The sequence below is a fragment of the Erythranthe guttata genome, chromosome 12, assembly GCF_056151865.1.
Source record: "Erythranthe guttata isolate IM_541 chromosome 12, IM_541, whole genome shotgun sequence".
Lineage (NCBI taxonomy): Eukaryota > Viridiplantae > Streptophyta > Magnoliopsida > Lamiales > Phrymaceae > Erythranthe > Erythranthe guttata.
In genome coordinates, this window is record NC_142544.1 from 856,509 (window position 1) to 881,437 (window position 24,929).

The 24,929-nt window shown below is 34.1% G+C and overlaps 3 protein-coding genes across 3 annotated transcripts; all 3 read left to right on the forward strand.

Annotated features, from left to right (window-relative positions):
- The first annotated feature begins 382 nt into the window (after positions 1 to 382).
- LOC105972865 (uncharacterized) lies at positions 383 to 8,198 on the forward strand. The gene is made up of 7 exons (XM_012997846.2): positions 383 to 438; positions 1,041 to 1,278; positions 1,421 to 1,701; positions 1,866 to 2,078; positions 6,138 to 6,507; positions 6,619 to 6,902; positions 7,482 to 8,198. Exons 2-7 carry the CDS (start codon positions 1,050 to 1,052, stop codon positions 7,971 to 7,973), a joined length of 1,869 nt encoding a protein of 622 aa, XP_012853300.1. The 5' UTR covers positions 383 to 438; positions 1,041 to 1,049; the 3' UTR covers positions 7,974 to 8,198.
- A 1,342-nt stretch (positions 8,199 to 9,540) lies between these two features.
- On the forward strand, positions 9,541 to 14,452 carry LOC105973092 (Mitochondrial substrate carrier family protein). Its single transcript, XM_012998101.2, has 4 exons — positions 9,541 to 10,266; positions 10,967 to 11,270; positions 12,429 to 12,896; positions 14,166 to 14,452. Exons 1-4 carry the CDS (start codon positions 9,842 to 9,844, stop codon positions 14,232 to 14,234), a joined length of 1,266 nt encoding a protein of 421 aa, XP_012853555.1. The 5' UTR covers positions 9,541 to 9,841; the 3' UTR covers positions 14,235 to 14,452.
- A 3,589-nt stretch (positions 14,453 to 18,041) lies between these two features.
- LOC105972242 (protein FAR1-RELATED SEQUENCE 5-like) lies at positions 18,042 to 21,634 on the forward strand. The gene is made up of 3 exons (XM_088826934.1): positions 18,042 to 18,372; positions 18,750 to 20,669; positions 20,751 to 21,634. The coding sequence occupies exons 1-3, from the start codon at positions 18,319 to 18,321 to the stop codon at positions 21,561 to 21,563; spliced, it is 2,787 nt and encodes a 928-aa protein (XP_088683060.1). The 5' UTR covers positions 18,042 to 18,318; the 3' UTR covers positions 21,564 to 21,634.
- Positions 21,635 to 24,929: the final 3,295 nt, after the last annotated feature.

The window sequence follows — 24,929 nt, forward strand, 5'->3', positions numbered from 1 at the left end:
AGTGTTTGTATTAGTCATTCTTTTTTATGTATAAAAGTCGTCGGTTTTCACAACTTGATGAAGCAAGAAATAAAAATGACAAAGCAAATTGACAACTTTTATACATAAAAATAAAATAAAATTTTTTTGACTAATACAAACACTGTCCACTGTGATCTTTCTAATTCGATTAGAGATAAAGGCAATTGAATTTTTTTTTTTTTTTCCGGAGGGTAAAAGAAACCGAAAAATTAAAAAGCCCACAAGTGTATTAGCTAGCTAGCACGACCTTTCATATATATATATATATATATATATATATATATATATATATATATATATATATATATATATATATATAACAGGCCAGCTGCATATATAATTCCAATCAATTTATATACTTAGCTTGCATAATACAAGTACAGCTGACATACCTTGGGTTTTCTCCTTGTTTTCTCTGTAAGGATTTCCCACTTTTCTTTCATTCATTTCATAACAATCCAATAGTGCATAAGTGTATGGCTGCTATCTGGTTCTTTCATACACGCACATGCAGACACCTTAGTTCATGCATGTTCAAACTCTAAATTTTTTTTCAGTTGATGTGCTATATTTTTCATTTCGAATTCGAAAATTCCAGTTACTCATGATTTTTTCGAATATATATATGAGATTCCTGTTTACGGTCCGATTTTATTTTTTGAAAAATTGCTATATCAATTATTACGTAATTTATATTTTAGGTGATTGAAAAATTGGAAATTCCAAATTCTGCCGATTCTGATTCGAAAAATTTTGATTTTGGAACAAGTTTTTCCGTTCCAATTTTTGAAATTTTGATTTCCAATTTTTTTTTCTTTATAAGGAATTGGAACTAGCTTTTTTGACTTTCGAAAACTCTAATTCCAATACAATCTGTCCGATTCCGCCCCTAGATGGATACAATACTGTGGCTGAGTACTTAAGTTTCCGCTTTATTTGCATCGCTATTTGTTTTTGTGTATGAGTAATTAATTACATACCTAATTAGTGTATATGGTTGTTGGTCTACTAATTCGCAGATAAGTTCAATGGAAAATGAAATTGAAAATGAAATGGTGTGGTATTCACCTCCAAGTGAGGTTAAAAACATAGTATTGGTTGGACGAACAGGTAGCGGAAAAAGCGCAACAGGGAATACTATACTTGGAAGAAGTGCATTTAAGTCAATGTTTAGCGCTACTAGTGTTACTGCAACTTGTGAGAAGCATACAACTGTACTTGAAAATGGGTTGAATCTTTCTGTGATTGATACTCCAGGTACGTACATATTATTACTAATTAGGTTAATATATTTACAAAATATATTAATTAATTCAGGTTGAATTAGCATGACATAAAAAAGAAAATAGGTTTTTTTTTTTCGTCAATATCTTTGTCTTGAATCAAATACAATTGTCAGGACTGTTTGATTTTTCTGCTCATCCTGAATTTATTCGAAAAGAAATGCTTAAATGCATGGACATGACAAAGGATGGTATCCATGCTATTCTTTTCGTCATGAAAATTGGAACTCGATTTTCAAGAGATGAAGAAGATGGTGTTTTGATGTTGCAGAAAATGTATGGCCCCAAAATTATGGACTATATGATTATAGTTTTCACTAATGGTGACGAATTTGAAGAGTATGACATGACCCTTAATGATTACTTGTGTGGTAATGATTCCCCTGACCTCTTGAAGGTATGAAAAAATCTTCGAATTTTGTTGTAGATTTGAACTCATGATCACACAAATAGTTTCTTCTGAACATGGAATTTTGAATTTATAAGCCATATAATGTTTGTCGTATCTTTGCAGAATTGTTCGTCAATATTCATAATTAGTTGTTTGTAATTTTGACATAGGAAACTCTGAGAATGTGTGGAAACAGATGTGTCCTATTTAATAACAAAACAAAGGATGAAGCCGAGAAATCTAAACAACTGAAGCAACTTCATGACCTATTAAATACGGTTGCACACAACAATGGTGGAAAACCGTATACACGTGATGTTGTCGATACGAATGGTGGAAAATCGTTGACAGAGAAGCTACCTGAGCAACCGGAGAAACCGGAGGTGAGTGTTTTTCATTCATGTTATTTATTAATGATACATGTTGATTAGAGTAATTCCACTATTATGGTGCATTTCTAGTGATTTAATGTTATCAATAAGGAATTTTAATTTTATATATAGCTCGTAGAGAATTTAAAGATTTTAATGCTGAATTTTATAGTTCGCTAGTGAACTTTAAATAATCGAATTAGTGACCCTGCTTCTCCTTCATATTTTTTTTATTACATTCAAACTTAGAAAAAAAATGAAAGAGTCAACAATAAAAGAGTCACCAGGTGATTACAAAGATAATGCGAACTACAGGTAAACCTCTTTAAATTAATACAATTATAAATAATTTCTTTTTATTAATTTAACGAAATATTAAATTATCGAATTAATAATTTTAGTACATTTTTACCTAGTTGAGACCGACATAAATTATTATTTAAGTGATGTTATTAATTTATCGAGATTTTACTGAATCTAAAGAGTAAAACAGTAGCCCAACCAAACCCAAAGTATATTATGAGTAAACTGCAAAAAGTACCCCTGTGTAATCTCCAAATAGCAAAACCCTCCTGTGACAAATAAACTAGCAAAAACCCCCCCTGTGAAATTTAATCAAAGGCAAAAACCCCCCGGTTGACTTAAGTGTGGCTCACTCGCGGGTTGCGCGACTGGTAGTAGGTTTTTGGACGTGAAATGACGAAATTGACCATAAAAATGTATTTATATGTATATATATTATATGTATATATATTTTCCTTTTAATTTGATTGTTTAGAAATTAAAATATTGTTAGAAAATAGTAAATAATTAAATTTAAAAATTATTAAAAAAATTGTTAATCAAATTAAGTATAGATTTTTTTAAATACATAATAACGGAATTTAAATTTTCTTTTGATGTAGCGAAAATATAAAATATATACAAAAATTATGTGATAGTAAAAATAAAAATAAAAATAAATTAAAGACCCCATTGTACCTTTATACTTAAGATATAGCAAAAATAAAATAATTAAAATATTTCAAAAATATAAGAATTTATTAATTGCAAAATTTCGTGGGTATTTGTGTCTTTTTATATGAAGTCAACACTCAAATAATAAATGGGCCGAGTGTGCTATTTAAATAATTTCACAGGGAGGGTTTTGCTAGTTTATTTATCATAGAGGGGTTTTCTCGATTTAGAGATTACACAGGGGTACTTTTTGCAGTTTACTCAGTATATTATTCCTTACCCATTTATTTCTTGAACTTTTGGCAACCACTGAATTCCATTATAACGCGATATTCTAAAACGGAAAACCAATCAATTTTCGTAGGAAAAATTCCCCATGCATTGAAATTTGAAAGGGTAAACAAAATAAAAATCCAATATTTTAATGAAGATCTGCACCCAACTCCCTTATGTTCCTTTTATTACATAAAATCCCGGTCTATTTTATTTTTGGAAAATTATAGTTTTCACCCCTTAAGTTTGTACTTATTCCATATTCAGTCCCCATGTTTATAAAAAACACATTTGATCCCTCATGTTTCAATAATTTAACATTTTTGGTCCTTTACGTCAATTTATCGTTAGTTCGTCAATTAAGGAAATGATGGACACATACTTGATTCCGTTATTACTAACGTAAAATTGACGGAAATAACTAAAAGTGTTGTTTTTTTTAAACATGAGGGACCAAATGTATTTTTGTGAACATGAGGGACCAAATATGAAATCAGTGAAAACTTGAGGGATGAAAATTGTATTTTGCCCATTTTAATTTCCTTGCATAAATTCCATTTTCGGTAAAAAAAAAAAAAAAAACACCGCTGGATTCTATGATTTTTTTTTTGTAACAAATGGGAGTTTGGTGCATATTTTTTACAGAAAAAAGTTGAATTTATGCAAAATTAATTTATCCATTTAAAATTCAAATTATTTTCTTAAATTAAGTCGAACACGTTATATTTATTCATATACAAAATGAAAAATATAAGAAAATATCAGTTTGGGTGAAAGTCGGAATGAATTTTCAAATTTCGCCGGTGGTTTCAATTTTAAAACAAAGTTTTTCTCATTTTGATTTTCAAAATTCAGATTCCGATCTATTCCAAAAAAAAAAGAAAAAAAAATTACATCAGGATTAGAAGTAAACAAAAAAAAAATCACAAAACCATCTTTTTATGCGACTCTAGTTTTAATATATTTAAAGATTTGATTCACAAAATATATATTTATAATATTAAAACAATTATGTATTTGAATAATTTATTCTTGATTTATTATATATACGAAAATAAAAATAATTTAAAAATCCATTCCAACGTTCACCTCTACTTTTTCTTTTTTTAACTTTTCACTGCAAATTAATAAATGAATTTGCTTGATTTAAATTTGAATTTATGTTTCCTGATTGAAGTTTTGGAATAGTACTTTGAAGCATTTCACTTTCATTTAATATAGGGCAAATGGCAAAAAGGCCCATCACATGGGACTTAAATGCATTTTAGTCCACAAAAAAAACAGTCTCTCAATTAAGCCCATCCCCATGTCTTTAGTCTAAAATACCCTCAATAATATAATTCTTAACAATTCCACCCATTATGCTCTAACTTCCTTAATATTACACATTGACCCCGGATTTAAACAAATATATCACATTTACCCCCAAAACTTTTTTTTTTTCAGAAAATAATTTTTTTTCTGAAATGTTTTTTTCCGGCCAGATTCCGGCGTTGACCGCCGGAGACCGCCGGTCTCCGGCGTTGACTTTTTTTTTTTTTTTTTTTTTTTTTTTTTTTGAAAATTTTTTTTCCTGAATTTTTTTTCCGGCCAGATTCCGGCGTTGACCGCCGGGCTCCGGCGTTGACTTTTTTTTTTTTTTTTTTTTGAATTGTTTTTTCTTAGAAAAAAAATATTTTAATTAATATTACTGTCTTGACTACTAAATTACTGTCTCAGACAGTAATATTACTGTTTGGGACAGTAATATTATGAATATTATTTTTTTCCCAACAGTAATATTATTAATATTATTGTCTAAGACAGTTAAATTACTGTTGGAGACAGTAATTTAACATCCAAGACAGTAATATTAATTAAAACAAATTTTTTTGTAAGGAAAAAAATTTAAAAAAAAAAAAAAAAGTCAATTAACAGTTAAATTACTGTCTCCGACAGTTAAATAACTGCTGGAGACAGTAATTTAGCAACGAATACAGTAATATTAATTAAAAATATTTTTTTTAAGAATAAAAAAGTCAATTAACAGTTAAATTACTGTCTCCGACAGTTAAATAGCTGCCGGAGACAGTAATTTAGCAGCCAAGACAGTAAAATTAATTAAAATATTTTTTTTAAGAATAAAAAAGTCAATTAACAGTTAAATTACTGTCTCCGACAGTTAAATAGCTGCCGGAGACAGTAATTTAGCAGCCAAGACAGTAAAATTAATTAAAATATTTTTTTTAAGAAAAAACAAAATTATTAAAAAAAAAAAAAAAAAGTCAACGCCGGAGACCCGGCGGTCAACGGCCGTTGACCGGCCGGAAAAAAATTTCAGGAAAACGAAAATTCAAAAAAAAAAAAAAAAAAAAAAAAGTCAACGCCGGAATCTGGCCGGAAAAAAATATTTCAGAAAAAAAATTTATTTTCTGAAAAAAAAAAAGTTTTGGGGTTAATGTGATATATTTGTTTAAATCCGGGGTCAATGTGTAATATTTAAGAAGTTAGAGCATAATGGGTGGAATTGATAAGAATTAGGGTTAAAATTGGGGTCAAAATTGAAATTAGGTTTAAAATTGGTTAATTGATGAAATTGGGCTAAATTGGGGTGTAAATCATGAAATTGGAGTTGAATTGGGTTTCAATGAATTGGGGGTAATTTTGGTATATATAAAGGGATTTTCCTTAGTTGCAAATAAGTTTGAATGGGGTGGGTTTAATTGAAAAACAAAAAAGTTGGATGTCCATTTTTTAATTAAGTGCCCTTGTCATGGGCCTATTTGCCATTACCCCTTTAATATAATTACCTAACTACTTTGAATTTATGTTTCTTTGCCTGATTGGTCTTCTAATTTGCAGACAAGTTTAATGGAAACAAATGCAAATGAAAGTGAAACTGAAAGGGTGTGGTCTTCTGATTTGCAGACAAGTTTAATGGAAACAAATGCAAATGAAAGTGAAACTGAAAGGGTGTTGTCTTCTAATTTGCAGACAAGTTTAATGGAAACAAATGCAAATGAAAGTGGGGTGTGGTCTTCACCTTCAAGTGAGATTAAAAATATAGTACTAGTTGGACGAACAGGTGATGGAAAAAGCGCAACAGGGAATAGTATACTTGGAAAAAGGGTATTTAAGTCAATGTCCAGCTCTATTGGTGTTACCACCAAATGCGAGATGCACACAACTGTACTGGAAAATGGGCAGAATCTAGCCGTGATTGATACTCCAGGTGCGTACATGCATATCAAATTAGGGTTTCACATGATATAAAAAGAAATTTATATTAGGGTTTTTTTGTCGATAACATTTTCTTGATATATCAATCAAATGCAAATGTCAGGATTATTTGATTATTCTGGTGATTCTGAATTACTTCTAAAAGAAATGTGTAAATGCATGGACATGACAAAGGATGGAGGTATCCATGCAATTATTCTTGTCATGACAATTAGAACTCGTTTTTCAAGAGAAGAAGAAGATGGTTTGTTGATGTTGCAGAATTTTTTTGGCCCCGAAATTATGAACTACATGATTTTAGTTTTCACCGGCGGTGATCAATTTGAAGAGTATGGTATGAGCCTCGATGATTACTTGGTTGGTTCTGATTGCCCAGGCCCCTTGAAGGTATGAAAATCTTTGTATTTAGCTTATCAAGAAGTGGAACTTGCTGTCGGAAATTAAATTTGAACATAATTACACTATCGGATATTTTGCGGAAATATGTGAACATAAGGAAATAATTGTGGAGTACCAACTCCTTCAACATGTTTCACTCTTGCTAAAACTTGTTGAATTATAAGTACAAACTGATCAAGACTTATTTATTATCATGCATGCCTCATAATAAATTATCATGAATCATATATAAACATGTATCCTATCATATATTATACATGCATGTGGATATTTATTATGTTTGGAGCGTCTACCGAGCAGTTTAATCTTATAAATTGTCTTTTAATTGTTTCTTCAGAAGAACATGTGTATATATATATATATATATATATATATATATATATATATATATATATATATATATATATATATATATATATATATATATATATATATATATATATATGTGTGTGTGTGTGTGTGTGTGAATTTATACGCTATAATGCTTGCCTTTTCTTTTCTCTTGTTTTTTTCCCATTTGAAGAATTGTTCATCATTCATAATTAGTTGTTTGTGATTTTGACATAGGAAACTCTGAGAATGTGTGGGAACAGGCGTGTTCTTTTTGATAATAAAACAACCGATGAAGCCAAGAAATCTGAACAGCAGAAGCAACTTCATGCCCTATTAAATACGGTTGCACACAACAATGGTGGAAAACCATATACACATGATGCAATTGTAGATACAAATGTAGGAGAAAAGTTTACAAATATTTCCTCACCGGGTGCACCAAACAAACAACTTGCTCTAACCACTAAAGTTAATTCCTCCAAGGCAGATAATATATCTGGATTTAAAAGCGATGACCACTCGGCACTCATCAAGTCATATGACGAGCAGGTGGAAATTGCTCAACTCAAGGAAGAAATTGTGAGACTAAATGCTTTGAGGAAATCAGATCAAGAAAAACATAAGCTAGAAATACAAATAGAGAGAGCTAAGAGGAAGAATAAACAGACCATCAATCTGCAATCTGGCGATGGGTCTAATACGCGTCGTTCCTGCCAGATGTTGTAAATCATTTCGGCATCTACTTGAAAACTTAACGCCAGCCGAGCCGGCCAATGTTTGGTTCTGTTTTGGTATTCTTTCCAGTACTCCCGCATGCTGTGGTTGAAAGATATACTAGAATTTATTTGTTTGATGATCTCTACCGATCGAGTGTGTGTATTTATTATATATTCTTCTTTTCAATATGCATGTGTGTATAATAATGGATGAATAAACATTTGTTTGTGTGCACTCTTGTGATTCTTGTTCACTTTGTTATAGCCTCTCTTCAAGTCTGAACATTATAATTATGAACAATAAGAACTAGAGAATGAAGTAAGTTGATGTGTTGATGGGTACTAAAGAATAAGAATATGAATATATATATTCTTATTCTTTACAAATTGCTCTTTATTATCCATTTATCGATCTAATAAGCAAAAGCTACAACATGTTAGCAAATTGTCAATAAAACTAATTTGTAACACTTTATAACCCAAGTATAGATCAACATACAAATAAGAAAATGTAACACTTTCTCTCTCAATTATTCTAGTAAAAATAGAAAATTACACTTTTCATCCATCAAGTTTGCACCAATTTTACATTTGGCTCCTCGTGTTTCAATAATTTAATATTTCTGGTCATTTTCGTTAATTTACCATTAAGTTCGCCAGTTTAGGCAGCCACGCGAACACGATTGATTATGTTAGTAGTAACTGAAAATTGAGGAGAGTGACTAGAAGTGATGAACTTTTGAAAATGAAGGACCAAATATGTTATTTTGTGAACGTAGAGGACCAAAAGTAAAATAGATGAAACTTGAGGGGTGAAAAATGTATATTTTTTCCTTGGAAAATTTACAGTTTTCATCCCTCAACTCTGCATTGATTTCACATTTGATCCCTTATGTTCGCTAAAACATATTTGGTCCCTTATGTTTTAATAGTGTAACATTTTTTTGTCATTTTCCTCAATTTACCGTTACTTCTTCAGTTACGCCAATGATTGGAACATATTTGATTCCGTTAGTACTAATTTAAAATTGACGAAAATGACTAAACGTGTTGAATTTTTGAAATATGAGGGATTAAATATGTTTTTTTGTGAACGTATAGGACCAAATGTGAAATCGGTGTAAACTTGAGGGACATAAATTGTATTTTTCTCTATTTGGAATGGAATCAAACTCTTAATAGTAAAATAGAAAGACAATAAGGTAAATCCGGACTTATTCAAATTCAATTATAAGTATTATTTATTAGAAAATTTACAGTATTCATCCATCACGTTTTTACTGATTTTCCATTTGGTCCTTCATGTTCACAAAAAATATATTTGGTCATTCATGTTTTATAAATTCAACACTTTTAGTCCATTCCGTCATTTTTTTGTTAAAACTAACCGAATCAAGCGTGTGCCTATCGCTGCCTTAATTGACGGAAATTACCAAAAGTGTTAATTTTTTGAAGCATAAGGGACCAAATGTGTTTTTATCTGAACAAGGAGGATGAAATGTGAAATCGGTGCAAACTTGAGGGACCAAAACTGTAGTTTTCCCATTATTTATCTATTTATTTTTTTGGCCAGATTTAATCTTCCAGTGCAATTGCAAGAACTGCAGGAACAACAACCGTAGGGATCATCGAGGAGTGCGTAGCTCGTATCCGCCGCCCGGCGATGGAAGCAATGCGGTGAATCACACTGCTGTCACCCAAACCACCGAATCAGATGCCCTTTCTTATTCCATTCTCTCTTCTCCTTCAATCCCCCTTCTTTCTCTCTCTCTCTATATATATATGAACACACATTTCTCTCTCTACATTCGCATACATTAATTTCTACCTGCTGTTGAGTGTTGATACATTAATTATTCCGCAATTTTATACTCCGAAATGCTTCATTTAGAGCATCAATTCCGGGGCTTGGTCGCGGTTAGTGAAGATTCGCCGCTGAATAATCTGCACTCGATCGGCGGTTTGTTTCTAGAAGAATCCGCGCCGGCGTCACTCATTTCGTTAATTTGTCCGAAGAAGAGCGCTGCCTGTGCGACGGTTTCGTGTTCCTCTCGGAGGAGTCGCCGGAGAGGATTCATCGGAGACGGGCGGCGGCGGCGGCGGGGAGGGTTTTTGTCGGTGACGGTGTCGTCGGGTGACGACGGTGGTGGTGAGGAGTTTTCAGTGAGTAGTGTTTTGGGGAATGGGGAGGGAAAGAGTGAAAATGAGGGTGAGTGTGAAACGCTGTCGTTTAAGGAGAAGAATGGAACTTGGAATACTGCAAACCATCTCTGGGCGGGTGCTGTTGCTGCTATGGTCTCAAGGTTTGTTAATCGATTCTCTTTTTCGTATTTGCTCTGTGGTATTATTTACCTCGACGAAAGGATTTGTGATTGAATAACAATGTTTACAGTCAGTAATAGCATACATGTTTTTGCTTGCTTATAATAGATTTATGCATAATCGGTTGTCGATGTATAATCGTACATTTATGCAGCCAATTTAAGTTATATATGTTTGTGTTTCTTTTATCACACTCTTTAGAGCTTTTATCCCACTCTTTAGAGTCGTTCTGTAACATTTTTGACTGGTCACGAGATCTACTCTTTCACGTTTTTTGGATGATAGATAGTGCGTTTACATGGATAACATATAAGAGACTTCGTTGTGCTGCCACATCTTAAATGAAAGATAACTCAAATTTTTGCTTGGTTTATTGGTAACTGCACATGTCGTTGGCTCTCGTATAGTTAACCATTACTTCACCTGCTTTGCAATTCAATAGCCAAATAGCCAATTTATTTCAGTTGTGTGATTTTAGTGCTTAAGTTCAAGAAATTGGAAAATTGGGTGTTTCTTGTCACCATCCTATCACCTGGGTATACCAAATGTCGAACGAATATTGTTACATGCCGATATCCCAATCATATTGGTCACTGTTAACTGCTTTGTAAATTTTGTATATGGTAATCGTGCATTGATCTGCATAACATTTTGAATCTCCTTTTTTTTTTGTTACTGCAGAACTTTTGTTGCACCGTTGGAGAGATTAAAGCTGGAATATATAGTTCGTGGGGAACGAAGGAATATTGTTGAGCTCATTAAGTCAATAGCAGCTTCTCAAGGGCTCAAGGGATTTTGGAAAGGGAATTTTGTCAATATCTTACGAACTGCACCATTCAAGGCTATCAATTTCTATGCTTATGACACGTATAGAAAGCAACTGCTCAATTTTTCTGGCAACGATGAGACGACAAATTTTGAGAGGTTCGTTGCAGGTGCTGCAGCTGGAATTACTGCTACGGTACTCTGTATACCTATGGACACTGTGAGTGACACTTAAATATTCTCTTTACTTGCAAGTAGTTGCCTGCGTGAGTGATACTAATTGTCGAAGATGATTAAACTATCTAATATGTTATTTTGCTTTTTTTTTTTTGGATGCTTACATCTTTATATATAAAAGTAAGAAATGCTAGGACAACCTAATTAAAATCCTAATAAACTCGGAGAGTTTTTTTTTTTTTAAGTTTTGCAATTTCTCTTTGTACAATCTCTCTTTCTCTTTCTCTTACACACACATCTGGATTTTTTTTTTAATTATTGAAGAGTGAAGCAAAATCTCACTCGCTCACACATACACCAACGTGGAATTTAAAAAAAAAAATTCCCCTGCCTATTTCTGCCTTTTGTTTAGTATATGTTTTTTTTGTCAGGATTTGTATGATCTATTTGTAAGAATATTGATGTTATTTTAGTAATTTAAATTTCACAAGTAATTATTTTAACATTGTGTATTTTTTTAATACAATTTAATTATCATATTTTTTTTCCTTTTTGCAATGCTACTCCGTGCATCGCACGGGGAGAATTGCTAGTAAGCTTAATATGAATTAAACTCTGATCATCCAAGAGTCCTCACTCTTGGTAAAATCATTGTGCACATTCCAATTTTTAGCAATCGCGCTAAATAAAAAGTCCTGTAAACTTTTGATGTCACCCAATAAGGAGCTATCAATGTCAAATTTGCTGCATCTGGCTTCAATGTAAGTGAACAGTTAGTCCAGTTACCATTTAGTACTCAGATTTAGTAGTCATTCATTCAATGATCACTGTAATTCAATTACAACTCGGAAAACCTTGTTTTATAATGTATGTATGGATGACATATAGAACATGTCCCATAGGATTAATTAGTGATTATTTATTTGCACATATTTAAGGTGTGCTACGCAAAATAGGATTTAGTAGCTTAGTTTAATGATGATAAACAAAGTAGTCAGCAAATTTGAGTAAATGTTTTCTTTCAATTGTATTGTCTGTGAATTAGAGATAAGTTGTGCTTGATACTAAGTGAACTTTCGCAAAGGATTAATTCGAAATTGTTTATTATATCCAACTACATATGTTTGTAGAATCATTTATTTTTTTCGAATATTTCAGATCTATAGTTTGGAGAATCATTTATTTTTTTCGAATATTTCAGATCAGGACAGTGATGGTAGCTCCGGGAGGGGAAGCATTGGGTGGATTAATTGGTGCATTTCGCCACATGATCCACACTGAAGGGTTCTTTTCACTTTACAAGGGCTTAGTTCCCTCGATCATTAGCATGGCACCTTCTGGTGCCGTTTTTTACGGAGTTTATGATATATTAAAATCGGCATATCTGCATTCCCCGGAAGGGAAAAAAAGGCTTCAACATATGAAGCAACAAGGTGACGAATTGAATGCTTTGGAACAACTCGAGTTGGGCACTCTCAGGACTTTAATTTATGGAGCGGTAGCTGGTGCTTGTGCAGAAGCTGCTACATACCCATTTGAAGTTGTGAGGAGACAGCTTCAGATGCAAGTTCGAGCCACAAAAATGGGTGCTTTGCAAACTTGCATGAAGATTGTTGAGCAAGGTGGCATTCAGGCTCTCTATGCTGGATTAATCCCAAGCTTACTCCAGGTAAGAGCTGAAAAAACAAAAAAAAATTGCACGTATGTCTTTTGTGGTTGTCTTTTCCAGCTTCAACTGATGATTTAAAACTGTACTACGTAGGAACAACATCACTATTTGTCTAGTCTGTTATATTGAACTTAGGCATATCTTTAATGATTGGTTATCCATGGTTGTCTTTTCCAGCTTCAACTCATGATTTAAAACTGTACTACGTAGGAACAACATCACTATTTGTCTAGTCTGTTATATTGAACTTAGGCATATCTTTTATGATTGGTTATTGGATATGTAGGCCCTCCAGCTTCAACTGATGATTTAAAACGGTACTACGTAGGAACAACATCACTATTTGTCTAGTCTGTTATATTGAACTTAGGCATATCTTTAATGATTGGTTATTGGATATGTAGGCCCCAGTCGAATCTACTTTACGGTAAAATCGATCCAAGAAGTTCTTGGATGGATTTCCAATGACATGAACATTTAGATTCTTGTTAGCCATTGAACATATAATCTTTGTTGTGGTCTTTAAATCTTCATATTAGCAACTGAATCAATCACCTAACTTTTATAGTAGAACCTTTGATTCACTCTTCTAGATCTGGTTGGTTTGCTTAGAATTGCTTGGATCTCTAGAACATTCTGTCTTTAAATCTTCATATTAGCAACTGAACCAATCACCTAACTTTTATAGTAAACCTTTGATTCACTCTTCTAGATCTGGTTGGTTTGCTTAGAATTGCTTGGATCTGTAGAACACTCCAAAGAATTTCTACAAAATATCTACAAAGGGAGGGTTATAAAAAGTTTTCTAGAATTCTCTAAGAATCTCTACCAAGTTTATTTACATTTGAGCCAAACCCTATTTCGTAGAAGCACATTGACTTTGTCGTTGAGAAGAAAAATCGTTGGTTAAAATGCGAAGCATGCTTACACACTATTTACCGCAGAGTCGTTTCAGCACTACTTGTTATTTATGCCGAACTATTTCACGACCTAGATAGATTAGTCATTTTGTTCTTACCCATTTGTTTGGTAAGATAAACCATGATTAATTAAATAATTAGGTCTCATTTAATGTTTGGTCCGTGCAATAACTTTTCGAGGCCAAGCTGCAATTATGAAAAAATGAGCTCTTATTTTAGTTATACAATTGATGTCTCTTAAGATTGCATATCTTGGTTAATCTTTCTCTCGGAAACCAAGCATTTTCTTTTTCGGTTTTTCATAACGAAATTATGAATTTAACCTTGATGTATTTGTGTTATGTTTCAGGTGTTACCTTCAGCTGCCATAAGTTACTTGGTCTATGAGTTCATGAAGATAGTTCTTAAAGTTGAATAAAAGTAAGAGCTAATTGCTTAGTTACGCTAATCAAAATTTGACGACATTTTTTTTAAGATCTCTTCTTAGTTTTAATATTAAATTAGGATTTGCAGGTAACTTTGTGGTAGATTTAATTTTTTTAAGCTAATAATCTGTTGGAGATCGTCTTGACTGGTTAATTATTTTTTAAATGTTGGGTGGAATTTCCACGTGCCAACCACGTGATAGTTGAATCACAGCATCTCTTTGTCCCTGCACTTCTGTGCTTTAGGAGGAAATCTTTTTAAAGAGTTACATGTAATTGTTGCTAGTTTTGGGGGCATAATCGGCATCATGAATGTCACCGCTCGAATCATTTTATATATAAAAGAAAGAAACGATGGGCAACCCTAAAAAATCCTAATGGTATTTCTGTAATTATTTATTTTTAATATTTTTTCCCTACTAATTTCTAACTATAATTTTTAACAATTATAAAAATTAAAACTAACCCGTGAAGAATCCTACCTTATTGCTACTTATGTAATTATTTATTTTTAACATTTTTTATGTACTATTTTTTTAACTATAATTTTCAACAATTATTGATCTCCTAATTTTCATCAATATATCTCAAATCTTAAGAGATAAAGCTAGAAATTCAATATGAATAATACTACATTATTAAATTTATATAAATTATATATTCTTATTATGTATTAAATTGATTATTATTTTTTCACTATTTAAATAATATCTCGTGCATCGCACGGGAAAAAAATGCTAGTTTGTAGTAATATGAAAGCTCCTCCCTTTTATTTATTTTTGAAAACAAAATCTCTATGGTCACTTTCTTGAAGTTAAAGAGACGTAATTCAATAAATTCTAATGGTCCCACTAAATGTTGTCTGTATATGAACATGAAATCATATGATGTTGAATATGTAGTTAGCTTGTGAAATATTTGGCAGTGATTATCGAGTATTCAAGTCCGTACACCTTGCTATGTTTGTGAGTATGAAAGAAGTTCATAATTCATTGTTTGGCACTTAATATAATTAATTAAGGAGCTTTTTGATATAATTAAAGAGCTTTTTGATGAATCCCCAAATAATATAATAATAGAGAAATGTTAAAATCATTCACTTTGTTTAAATAATCTAACGGATAAATTACGGCCTCTCTCTGAAGTAATGCTAAATTACAAAAAAAAAAAAAAAAAAATCATGTTTGGATAATTACAATCACCCCTCAAATGTGAATTTTTGTATATGTCCATTTTTGCGGTGTTTAATTTAGTGGAATCTTTTAGATTATGTGGGATATTCTGCTATTTGTACCCATTCTACCCCATTCGAGCTTCAAATTTTGAAACCAGGTGATTATAAGACGTGTCTTTTGGCTTGTAAATATCAGATTGTAGTCCATTATAAACTGTATTTTTGCACAAAATGAGTACAATCTAGAGAACTTCCACGAAGTCTAGAAGATTCTGTTAAATTTGGCACTATAAGAATGTACTTGTAAGAAGAATCATACTTGAGGGGTGATTGTAATTACCTGAGGAGAGTTTTCGTAGTTTGACCTTACCTCGGGGGTGGCCGTAATTTACACCAATCTAAATAGGAATTCTCCAATCACCAAAAATGAAGTCATTGACTTCGAAGTGCCACCGACAACCTCCTCCTCACCGACGGCCACCGCTGAGGCACCGCATCTAGACATCCCTCCACCACCGTGGCACTACCGTCTATACATCAAAACACCTTAACAGTCGTTGAGGCACACCACCGTCTATACATCAAACACCTCCACCACCGGAGTCGAGACAACCCTCCCCTTAGAAACCAACAACTTTCTCCTCTACGGTTCCGACCAAACGTATTGCGTGACAGAGCTTCTCCCATCCGTCCAATGCATTATGGTTTTTCTTCCATTGATTTTAATATTGTTATGTGACAGTTTATGTAATTGACTACAGTCGATTAATAAATTAACTAAATTTGTTTTACCATCGATTTAGTATTTTTTAGGACTATTCTACAATTTAATATTTTAATAGACTACAATCGACTAATAAATCAACTATACAAACATCAAAGCCGACTTACATCCAGATTAAAATATAATTTTGCAAAAAACATAAAGAGAAGGTTACACTAATTTTCAAATAGTGGGCTTGTCTCGTGCAAATTCAAAATGGAGGGTGTTCATTAATTTTCCCTATAATTAAACAATTTTCTTGATAACGAATCAACAAAAGGATTAATGTAGGTGGAAAATAGTCAACAGTCAAGAGTCACGACTTGGTCAATTAACCTCTTGGCCTTTCCTATTCACAAAATGGTGGGACATAAATTGTACATTACGCTATTAATTGTCAATATTAAATTGTATAGTTATTACAATTAGTTTTAACTCAATATAATTTATTTCCATACCAAAATATCATAATCTTCTCTTTTATATAAAAACATAGAATTCTATTTATGTCTATATTAATAGTATTTCGGTATAAGATATAATACCGTGATAATGATATTGAGTAGCATTGCACTATCAAAATATTGTGGTATGGTATAGTATAGTAATCTACCATCATCATTCTCTTGAAATTTTTTGGTAGAAAATCGATCGTGTACGGTAGGATAGTTCGGGAAAAAATACATCCTAGATATTAGTAATGATGCTAACCAAACAGCAAATAAAGTTAACTTATTCGATCTATCTCGATTTATTTTACGAATCAAATGAGACCCGAATTTATAATGTGCGAAGCCTTCATTTTTCATATACGTATATAATTACATATTTACAAGGTCTTGTATGTAGTTTTGTATAATATGAGTTAAATACTCGGATACACTCCACCAATATATTTATATTCTATTCAACACTCAACTATTATTAAAAAATAAATAAATTTGTATATCTGTAAGCACAAACATATTCATACGAAAAACAAGGATAAATTACGGTATATCCCACAGGTAAGGTCAAATTACGAAACTCCTCTCATGTTTGGGTAATTACAATCAACTCTCAACTATGATTTTTTTTACGCATTCGCCCTAATCGTGTCAAATTCAACAGAATCTTTTAGATTTCATAGAATATTCTCTAGTTTGCACTTATTTTGTGAAAAAATGCAGTTTCTAATGCACCACAATTTGCGATTACCAAGTCAAGAGACACATCTTATGATCACCTTGTTTCAAATGGGGGAGCATGGATTGAGTAAAATGAATACAAACTGGAGAATATTCACATAATCTAGAAGATTGCACTAAAAATTAACACCGTAAGTATAGATATGTAAGAAGATTCATAGGACTAGTTGTAATTACCCAAACACGAGGGATTTTTTCATAATTTAATATTTCCTCGGGTAGCCGTAATTTAAAAAAAAAAACAATCAAAGCACAAACTCACGTGGTAACCTTAACAGTACAAGTGAATAAAAATAAATAATTAAATTCCATCAATTTTTTTTTTAATTAAAAAAAAAATTAAAAGTAAATTTGATCTCTGGTTCTGTGTTTTTATGCTTTAATCGAAGTTCACGTGACGGTGTTTAGTACCTGCGTTGTGCTAAGAACAAGAAAAAAAAACATTTTTAACCAAATACAAAATACTCAATAGTTTTTAAATTCTAATATTAATCTCATATTTAATGTTTTTATTTTAATTATCATTTAATTAATTAATAGTTTTGAAGAATATGCAAAGATTAAATGCACCACCAATTGAAATTTATGAATGTGAATATATGAAGATATTAAAAATGGGAAATGGTAGAGAAATTAATTTTCAATCACAGATATGGATTTCAATTTGGGGGCAACTATTTTGAATACTAACTTTTGCTTAGTTGAATACCAAAAAAATAGAAATTAAATAATTAATTGGAAATTACTTTAATACCCTTAATGAAAATTAAAACCAAATAATATTACAAATACTATTTTTCTTTCTTAAAAACCAAATAATCAAAAACCTAAAAAAACATTTCCCTCCTCACTCCCAAACCCCTCACCTCCTCCACCTCCTTCTTCTCCCTCCCCAAAAACCCTCCTAAAAAACCCCAAAACAAAAGAAATCAAAACCTTACACAACTTGCAAAATGGCCTCAAATGACAATAGAATGGTAGTTTACGAGCAAGGAGAACCCATTCAGGTATGTATTCATGTATTTTTTGAGCTAAAACATCGATTTTGAAATTTTTTTTTTTTTTAAGCTCGCCATGTATTTTCGACACATACAGGTCGAAAATACACCTATTTTTCGACATGTATGTGTCGAAAATACCCTTAGATTTCGACACTTAAGTGTCGAATTATGATGCAATTTTCGACACTTAAGTGTCGAAAATTACCCAAAGTTTCGACACTTAAGTGTCGAAAATTGCATCATAATTCGACACTTAAGTGTCGAAATTGTGGGTAATTTTCGACACTTAAGTGTCGAAAATTGCATCATAATTCGACACTTAAGTGTCGAATTTGTTCCTGTTGCAAATTTACTTGTCTTATATTTTCGACTCTTTTGTGTAGATCGATTGCACCCATTCATTTACCACGTCCGAAAAATTCCCAACAAAAGAAGCTTTAATGGCATGGGTTCGTGAAGTATGTAAAAGAATTGGAATGGTGTTAATGATTGGGGGTTCGAGTGACGGGGATAGAGGACGTAGGACACCGTATGTGATTGTTCGTTGTGAGCGTGGGGGCCATTATGTTGGCAAGAAGGTACCAGGTGAAGATGATCAAAGACCGGGAAAAAGGAGCACCGGTTCAAAGAAATGCAATTGTCCGTTTAAATTGAAGGGGACAAGGGAACACAAGGATGATGAAAAGGCTGAGTGGAAATTGGATGTTAGTTGTGGTATTCACAACCACAACTTATTCGAAAACTTGCACGGACACTCTTATGCCGGAAGATTATCAAAGGAGGATGTTTCCTTTGTTCACACTATGAAGAAAGCAATGGTGAAACCAAGGGAAATTCTAAGAGCATTGAAGCAAAAGGACCCGTCTAATGTAACTGGTATGAAGACAGTTTACAATACTATCTCTAAGTTAAATTTCAGTGAATTGGATGGGAGATCTCAATTGCAATCATTGTTTGTCAAGTTGAAAGAAGATGAATACCTCTCGTACCATAGATCGAACGAGTTGAATGCGATTACCGACTTGTTTTGGATCCACCCGAAATGCATTAAGTTGGCACAGTCGTATCCGTACGTATTCGTCATCGATTGCACGTACAAGACCAATCGTTACGGACTCCCATTTCTTGAGATTGTGGGTTTTACTTGTACCAACAAGACGTTCTCAATTGCCTTTGCTTACTTGGACCACGAAAAGACGGAAAATTTTGAATGGGCGTTGCGTTGTTTGAAGGAGGCCATGACCAGTTGTCCTCGGCCTAATTGCATTGTAACAGATCGAGATTTGGGTTTAATGAAAGCAGTGGCCAATGTGTATCCATCGAGTCATCACTTGCTGTGTCGGTGGCATGTGAACAAGAATATAGTGGCCAATTGTAAGAAATTGTTCCCAAAGGACATCACCAAATGGAAGCAATTTCAGTCGAGTTTTTCGGCTCTTATTGAAAGAAATACCATAGAGGAGTTCAATGAGGATTGGGAGGATTTGAAAAGAACATTTATTGGTTATCTCCCGGCTATAGAGTATGTAGCTAATTCATGGTTGGATCCGTACAAGGAGAGACTTGTATCGGTGTGGACAAATAAGTATACTCATTTTGGAACGTACACTTCTAATAGGGTGGAGGGGGCACACGGACGAATGAAAAGGGATGTGCGTAATTCAACTGGCACATTTGTGGATTTGTATACGAAAGTCCACAATCAAATTGTCGAACAACACAATGACATCAAGGCTTCCTTTGAAGTAAGTAAAAATACTTACGAGCACACTTTCAAAACGTTGATATACAATGAGCTTCGTGGAAGTATCTCAAAATACGCTCTACAACTACTCAAAGTTGAGGTGGACAATGCGAAACTATTGCAACCGAGCGATATGGGTTGTAGTTGCGCCATCCGAACAACCCACAGTCTACCATGTCGCCATGAACTTCATGAGTATGTTGTTGTGAACAAATGTCCTATCCCACTTGAGTTAATAGGCTCGTATTGGAAACACATGAGTATGGAGCCCGCCGCGACCACAGGCCAAGTCATCCTACCAACCATCGACGAAGAATTATCGGAATACCAGAAGCTCTTTGAATGTGCCGATCTCGATGCCAAAACTCGATTGCGCAACCATTTGAGACATTTTACCCACCCAGAGAAGACTAACCTTACGGAGCCAAGTGAAAAAGTTGTTAGCAAAGGTCGACCGGCAAAAAGTAGGAAAGACAAATCAAGCACTCGGGACAAATCACATTTTGAGTATGTGGAGCCAAAGAAAAAAAAATCGAAGCAAGCTAGTTGTTCTCCAAAGGTAAATGTCGCTACTATCGTCTCATTTCATTGAAATTGTATTTTATAATTGTGCTGAGTAATGAAATGTAATATACTGCAGCTTATACCTGTACTGATGAGATTACGAGGGCATTCGAATGATTCTTTCAACACTATACCAACTCAAGAGTCAGGAAAAAGCACTATACCGACACAAGAGTCGGTCAAACCATTATTTGAAGATGCAGATGTGGGATTGCCACCAGGTTTGATCGGCAAGAATAAGTACATTGACACGATCCATCCACGATTTCGTATGCACGTTCGAGAAATCATCAATGTCGGTTCAGATGGACACTGTGGATTTCGGGCAGTTGCCTCTATGATGGGATTTGGAGAAGATGAATGGGGTCGAGTGCGAGATGACATGCTACGGGAGTTGACTTCTAATTTTTCCACTTACACGACCATGCACCGTGGCGAAGAAACCGTTAGAAGCATGCAAGCTATTGTGAGTAACTGGGATGTTCCTGCAACTCGTGATCATTGGATGTCTTTGCCAAATATGGGTCATGTAATTGCTTCAACATACAATATTGTGCTTGTCTACTTATCCAAGTATCAGTGTCTCACGTTCCTTCCCCTATCGAGCGATCCAAAGCTTTTCAGCGAGAGGCAAGAGCACGGTATGGCATTCGTCGACAACTGTCACTTCGTGCATGTTGTATTGAACAAGAATTGTCCAATACCTCCTATCGCCGATTATTGGTACCGATGTCATGATCCTAAAGCTGATGGTTGGAAGCCTGCAGAAATGGATGGTCGGATTACAGCATTTCGAGAATTAATAGGTCAAAATGTTGCCACGCGAGAGAGTTTCGAGATTATTACTATATCAGACAATGGTGATAGTTCTCCCAACATAAATATGTAAAGTTACTGGTGCTACATTTCAATGTTATTAAGTGTTGGGTTTTTATTTGAAAAAACTATGTTTTTTTTTTTAAACCCCAAATATATTGCAATGTAAGATAAAAAACACATGTACGTAGTTTTTGGACAAAAAAAAAATAAATTTGCAATTTTTTCCCAAAAAAAAAAATTTGTATACAGACCAAATTCGACAGCTAGCTGTCGAATTACACACAGTAATTCGACAGCTAGCTGTCGAATTGGGACTGTATACAAATTTTTTTTTTTTGGAAAAAATTGCAAATTTATATTTTTTTTGTGAAATTAACCCCGAATATATTGCAATGTAACATAAAAAACACATCTAAGTGTTTTTGGACAAAAAAAAAATAAAATTGCAATTTTTTCAAAAAACAAAAAAAAAAATTGCAAACAGCTCCAATTCGACAGCTAGCTGTCGAATTATTGTGTATAATTCGACAGCTAGCTGTCGAATTTGAGCTGTTTACATTTTTTTTTTTTTTTTGAAAAAATTGCAATTTTATTTTTTTTTTGTGCAATTAACCCCAAATATATTGCAATGTAAGATAAAAAACATATTGTAAGTGTTTTTGGAAAAAAAAAAAAAAAAATTACAAATTTTCAAAAAAAAAAAAATTTGATACAGCTCAAATTCGACAGCTAGCTGTCGAATTACTCTCTGTAATTCGACAGCTAGCTGTCGAAATTTAGCTGTATCAAATTTTTATTTTTTTGAAAAATTTGTAATTTTTTTTTTTTTTTTTTTTTTGTGAATTTAACCCCAAGTATATTGCAATGTAAGATAAAAATAATTTGATACAAGACTAATCCCAAATATATTTCAAATTACCAAAAATAATTTCATTACAAACAACCAAAATCCATATAAAACTAAATTAAAAAGCAAGTAAAACAAATAAAATCCATAAAACAACATCCATCTAAAAAAATACAAGACTAATCCTGTGTTTTTTTCTTCCTACTAAACACGCGTTTCACAACCGCCTGTGGGGCATCGGACGAGCTCGATGGCGGTGGAAGTGGCCCTATCGAGCTACCTGGAGGTGGTGGTGGTGGGGCATCCGACGACCTCGAAGGAGGTGGAAGTGGGGCATCCGGCTCGATCAATCTGACAATATCATTTAGGGTCCCCCACATGACCGTATGAGCGTCGGATGGCGCAAGTCCCCGTACCTCGCTAAGTGTACCCTTCACCAACTCCAAAATTTGTGAAAGTTGGACCTCCTTATCGGTACCACCCTCTGGACGAGCTTCATGGGGTCGAGGTCGATCCGCCTGGGGTCGAGGAGGATGGGCTCCATGCCTACTCAGTTGTAACATGCATCTGGGTCGGAACCAATTCATGTAGTCCGGCGAAGTGTCCGCCTCCCCGAGTTCAATTTCAACGGACCTCGACTCCTCGTCCAGACAATACTCCTCCCACCGATCAGAGAATCGTTCGCCGTACGCAACGAAAATTGAGTTCTGGACCGGTCGACCTTTGCTAACTAGAGCTTTGTACATATCTTTTGACATGTATGCACGACCTGGAATGATTTGCACCCGGTTGAACTGCCTCAAGACTCTGTCCGGATGATATGCCTCGAAGTGGTCCATGCAACATATCATCCCACTAAACCAAGCAGAATCTGGCATCGGGAAACGATCACGAATAGCCGTATACGGTGACCATATAACCTAAGTAAAACATATTAAATAAAAAATTAGATGTAAAACATATAACCTAAGTAGTAATAACAGATTATTAAAGTGGTATGTTACCTGATCGGGGATCAAATCATCTAATCGAGATCGCAGGTACGACGCTCGTTCAGGCGTTGAAGTAGTCTTTGACTGAGGCTCCCATCGGCTCGCTAATGGCCCCTCGAATTCCGTCTTCAATGTGCCACCCCCCAAATAAGGAAAGTGCTCGTAAATCCATGACTGAAAGAGCGTCAGCCAGCCAGCCATCGAGTTCGTTGATTTTTGTGAGGCTGAGGAAAGCTCATCGTACAACCGGCAAAGACATGCAGTGCCCCAAGCATACTCGCCGATCCGATCCAAATCAGCTACAAGATTTAGGTACTCAACGCTTACCATGTTGCCTGTCTTGTCGCACAGTATAGTACACCCGAGCAAAAATAACAAATACGCCCGAATGGCGTACGTCCTCTTCTCTGCACTATCTCTCAGGGTCACTTTGCTAAATTTAGCCTTCAACCATTCCAACTTGACCGCTTTCTTCTTGTTTACATCGTCCGGGTACTCACCTAGCAACTGGAACATCAAAGTACTGGGAATGGTTTTGGAATCACGGACCAAACGCTCGCAAGATACGGTACGCCCAACAACTGGCAAACCGACCAACGAACTCACATCGTCAAGTGTGATGGTCATCTCTCCAACAGGTAAGTGAAATGTGTTGGTAGCTGGCTGCCATCTCTCTACGAAGGCTCTAAGTAGATGGCCGTCCACAGTGTTGTACGATGCCTGTACAACTGACATTAAACCACATCTTTGTACTACATCTTTAATAAACGGCGCCGGCTCCCAACCTTTCAAAGTTGTTGTGTGATTTCGTATTCGAAATTCTGAGCCGCGCTCCGAACGATCTGGCCCTCCGTTCACAATATGATAAGCAATGTGCTTATCAAATTTTGTGTACAATTCCGGTATCTCGGGACCTAGGACCGGTTCATTGCTCGAATCACCAACTTGTACAGTCGAATGTACAGCCGGCACCGGATTCGTTGACGAAGAACCCTCTCCAGACTTCTTCTTGGTCGTGGTCTTTTTCTTGGTCGTGACTACTATGCCCTTGCCTTTATCGGACAATTCCTTCCTCTTTTTACGGTTCGAGACAGTCGGAGGTATACGAGGTTGACGTGGTTCTTCCACTGCAAAATAACACACAAATAAAAATTAATATACATAATATAAACACAAGCAAATAAAAATAGGAAAAAAAAAAAAAAAAAAAAAAAAAAAAAAAAAAAAATTTCACAGTTTAAATTCGACAGAAACCTGTCGAAATATGGGGTAATTTTCGACAGTTTACTGTCGAAAATGGATTGCATTTTCGACAGGTTGCTGTCGAAAATGAAACCCATTTTCGACAGTAAACTGTCGAAAATAACAAAATCAAAAGCAACCCTTTCACCATTTTCGACATCTACATGTCGAAATTTGGATGAATTTTCGACAACAACATGTCGAAAATTCATCCAAATTTCGACATGTACAGGTCGAAAATGGAGAACGAAGAACCGACCCACGAATCTCAAATCAATGCTCAAATCGACTGAAATCAGATGCACCCATTACTAATTAACGATCATTCTAACCTAAAACAACCAAATCCTAATTA

Coding starts and splice junctions, on each gene's coding strand:
- LOC105972865 (XM_012997846.2), top strand. CDS start 1,050: ATGGAAAATGAAATTGAAAATGAAATGGTGTGGTATTCACCTCCAAGT. Junction 1,702..1,865: donor ATTCCCCTGACCTCTTGAAG/GTATGAAAAAAT, acceptor ATTTTGACATAG/GAAACTCTGAGAATGTGTGG. Junction 2,079..6,137: donor AGCAACCGGAGAAACCGGAG/GTGAGTGTTTTT, acceptor TCTAATTTGCAG/ACAAGTTTAATGGAAACAAA.
- LOC105973092 (XM_012998101.2), top strand. CDS start 9,842: ATGCTTCATTTAGAGCATCAATTCCGGGGCTTGGTCGCGGTTAGTGAA. Junction 11,271..12,428: donor TCTGTATACCTATGGACACT/GTGAGTGACACT, acceptor CGAATATTTCAG/ATCAGGACAGTGATGGTAGC. Junction 12,897..14,165: donor TAATCCCAAGCTTACTCCAG/GTAAGAGCTGAA, acceptor GTTATGTTTCAG/GTGTTACCTTCAGCTGCCAT.
- LOC105972242 (XM_088826934.1), top strand. CDS start 18,319: ATGGCCTCAAATGACAATAGAATGGTAGTTTACGAGCAAGGAGAACCC. Junction 18,373..18,749: donor AGCAAGGAGAACCCATTCAG/GTATGTATTCAT, acceptor TCTTTTGTGTAG/ATCGATTGCACCCATTCATT. Junction 20,670..20,750: donor AAGCTAGTTGTTCTCCAAAG/GTAAATGTCGCT, acceptor AATATACTGCAG/CTTATACCTGTACTGATGAG.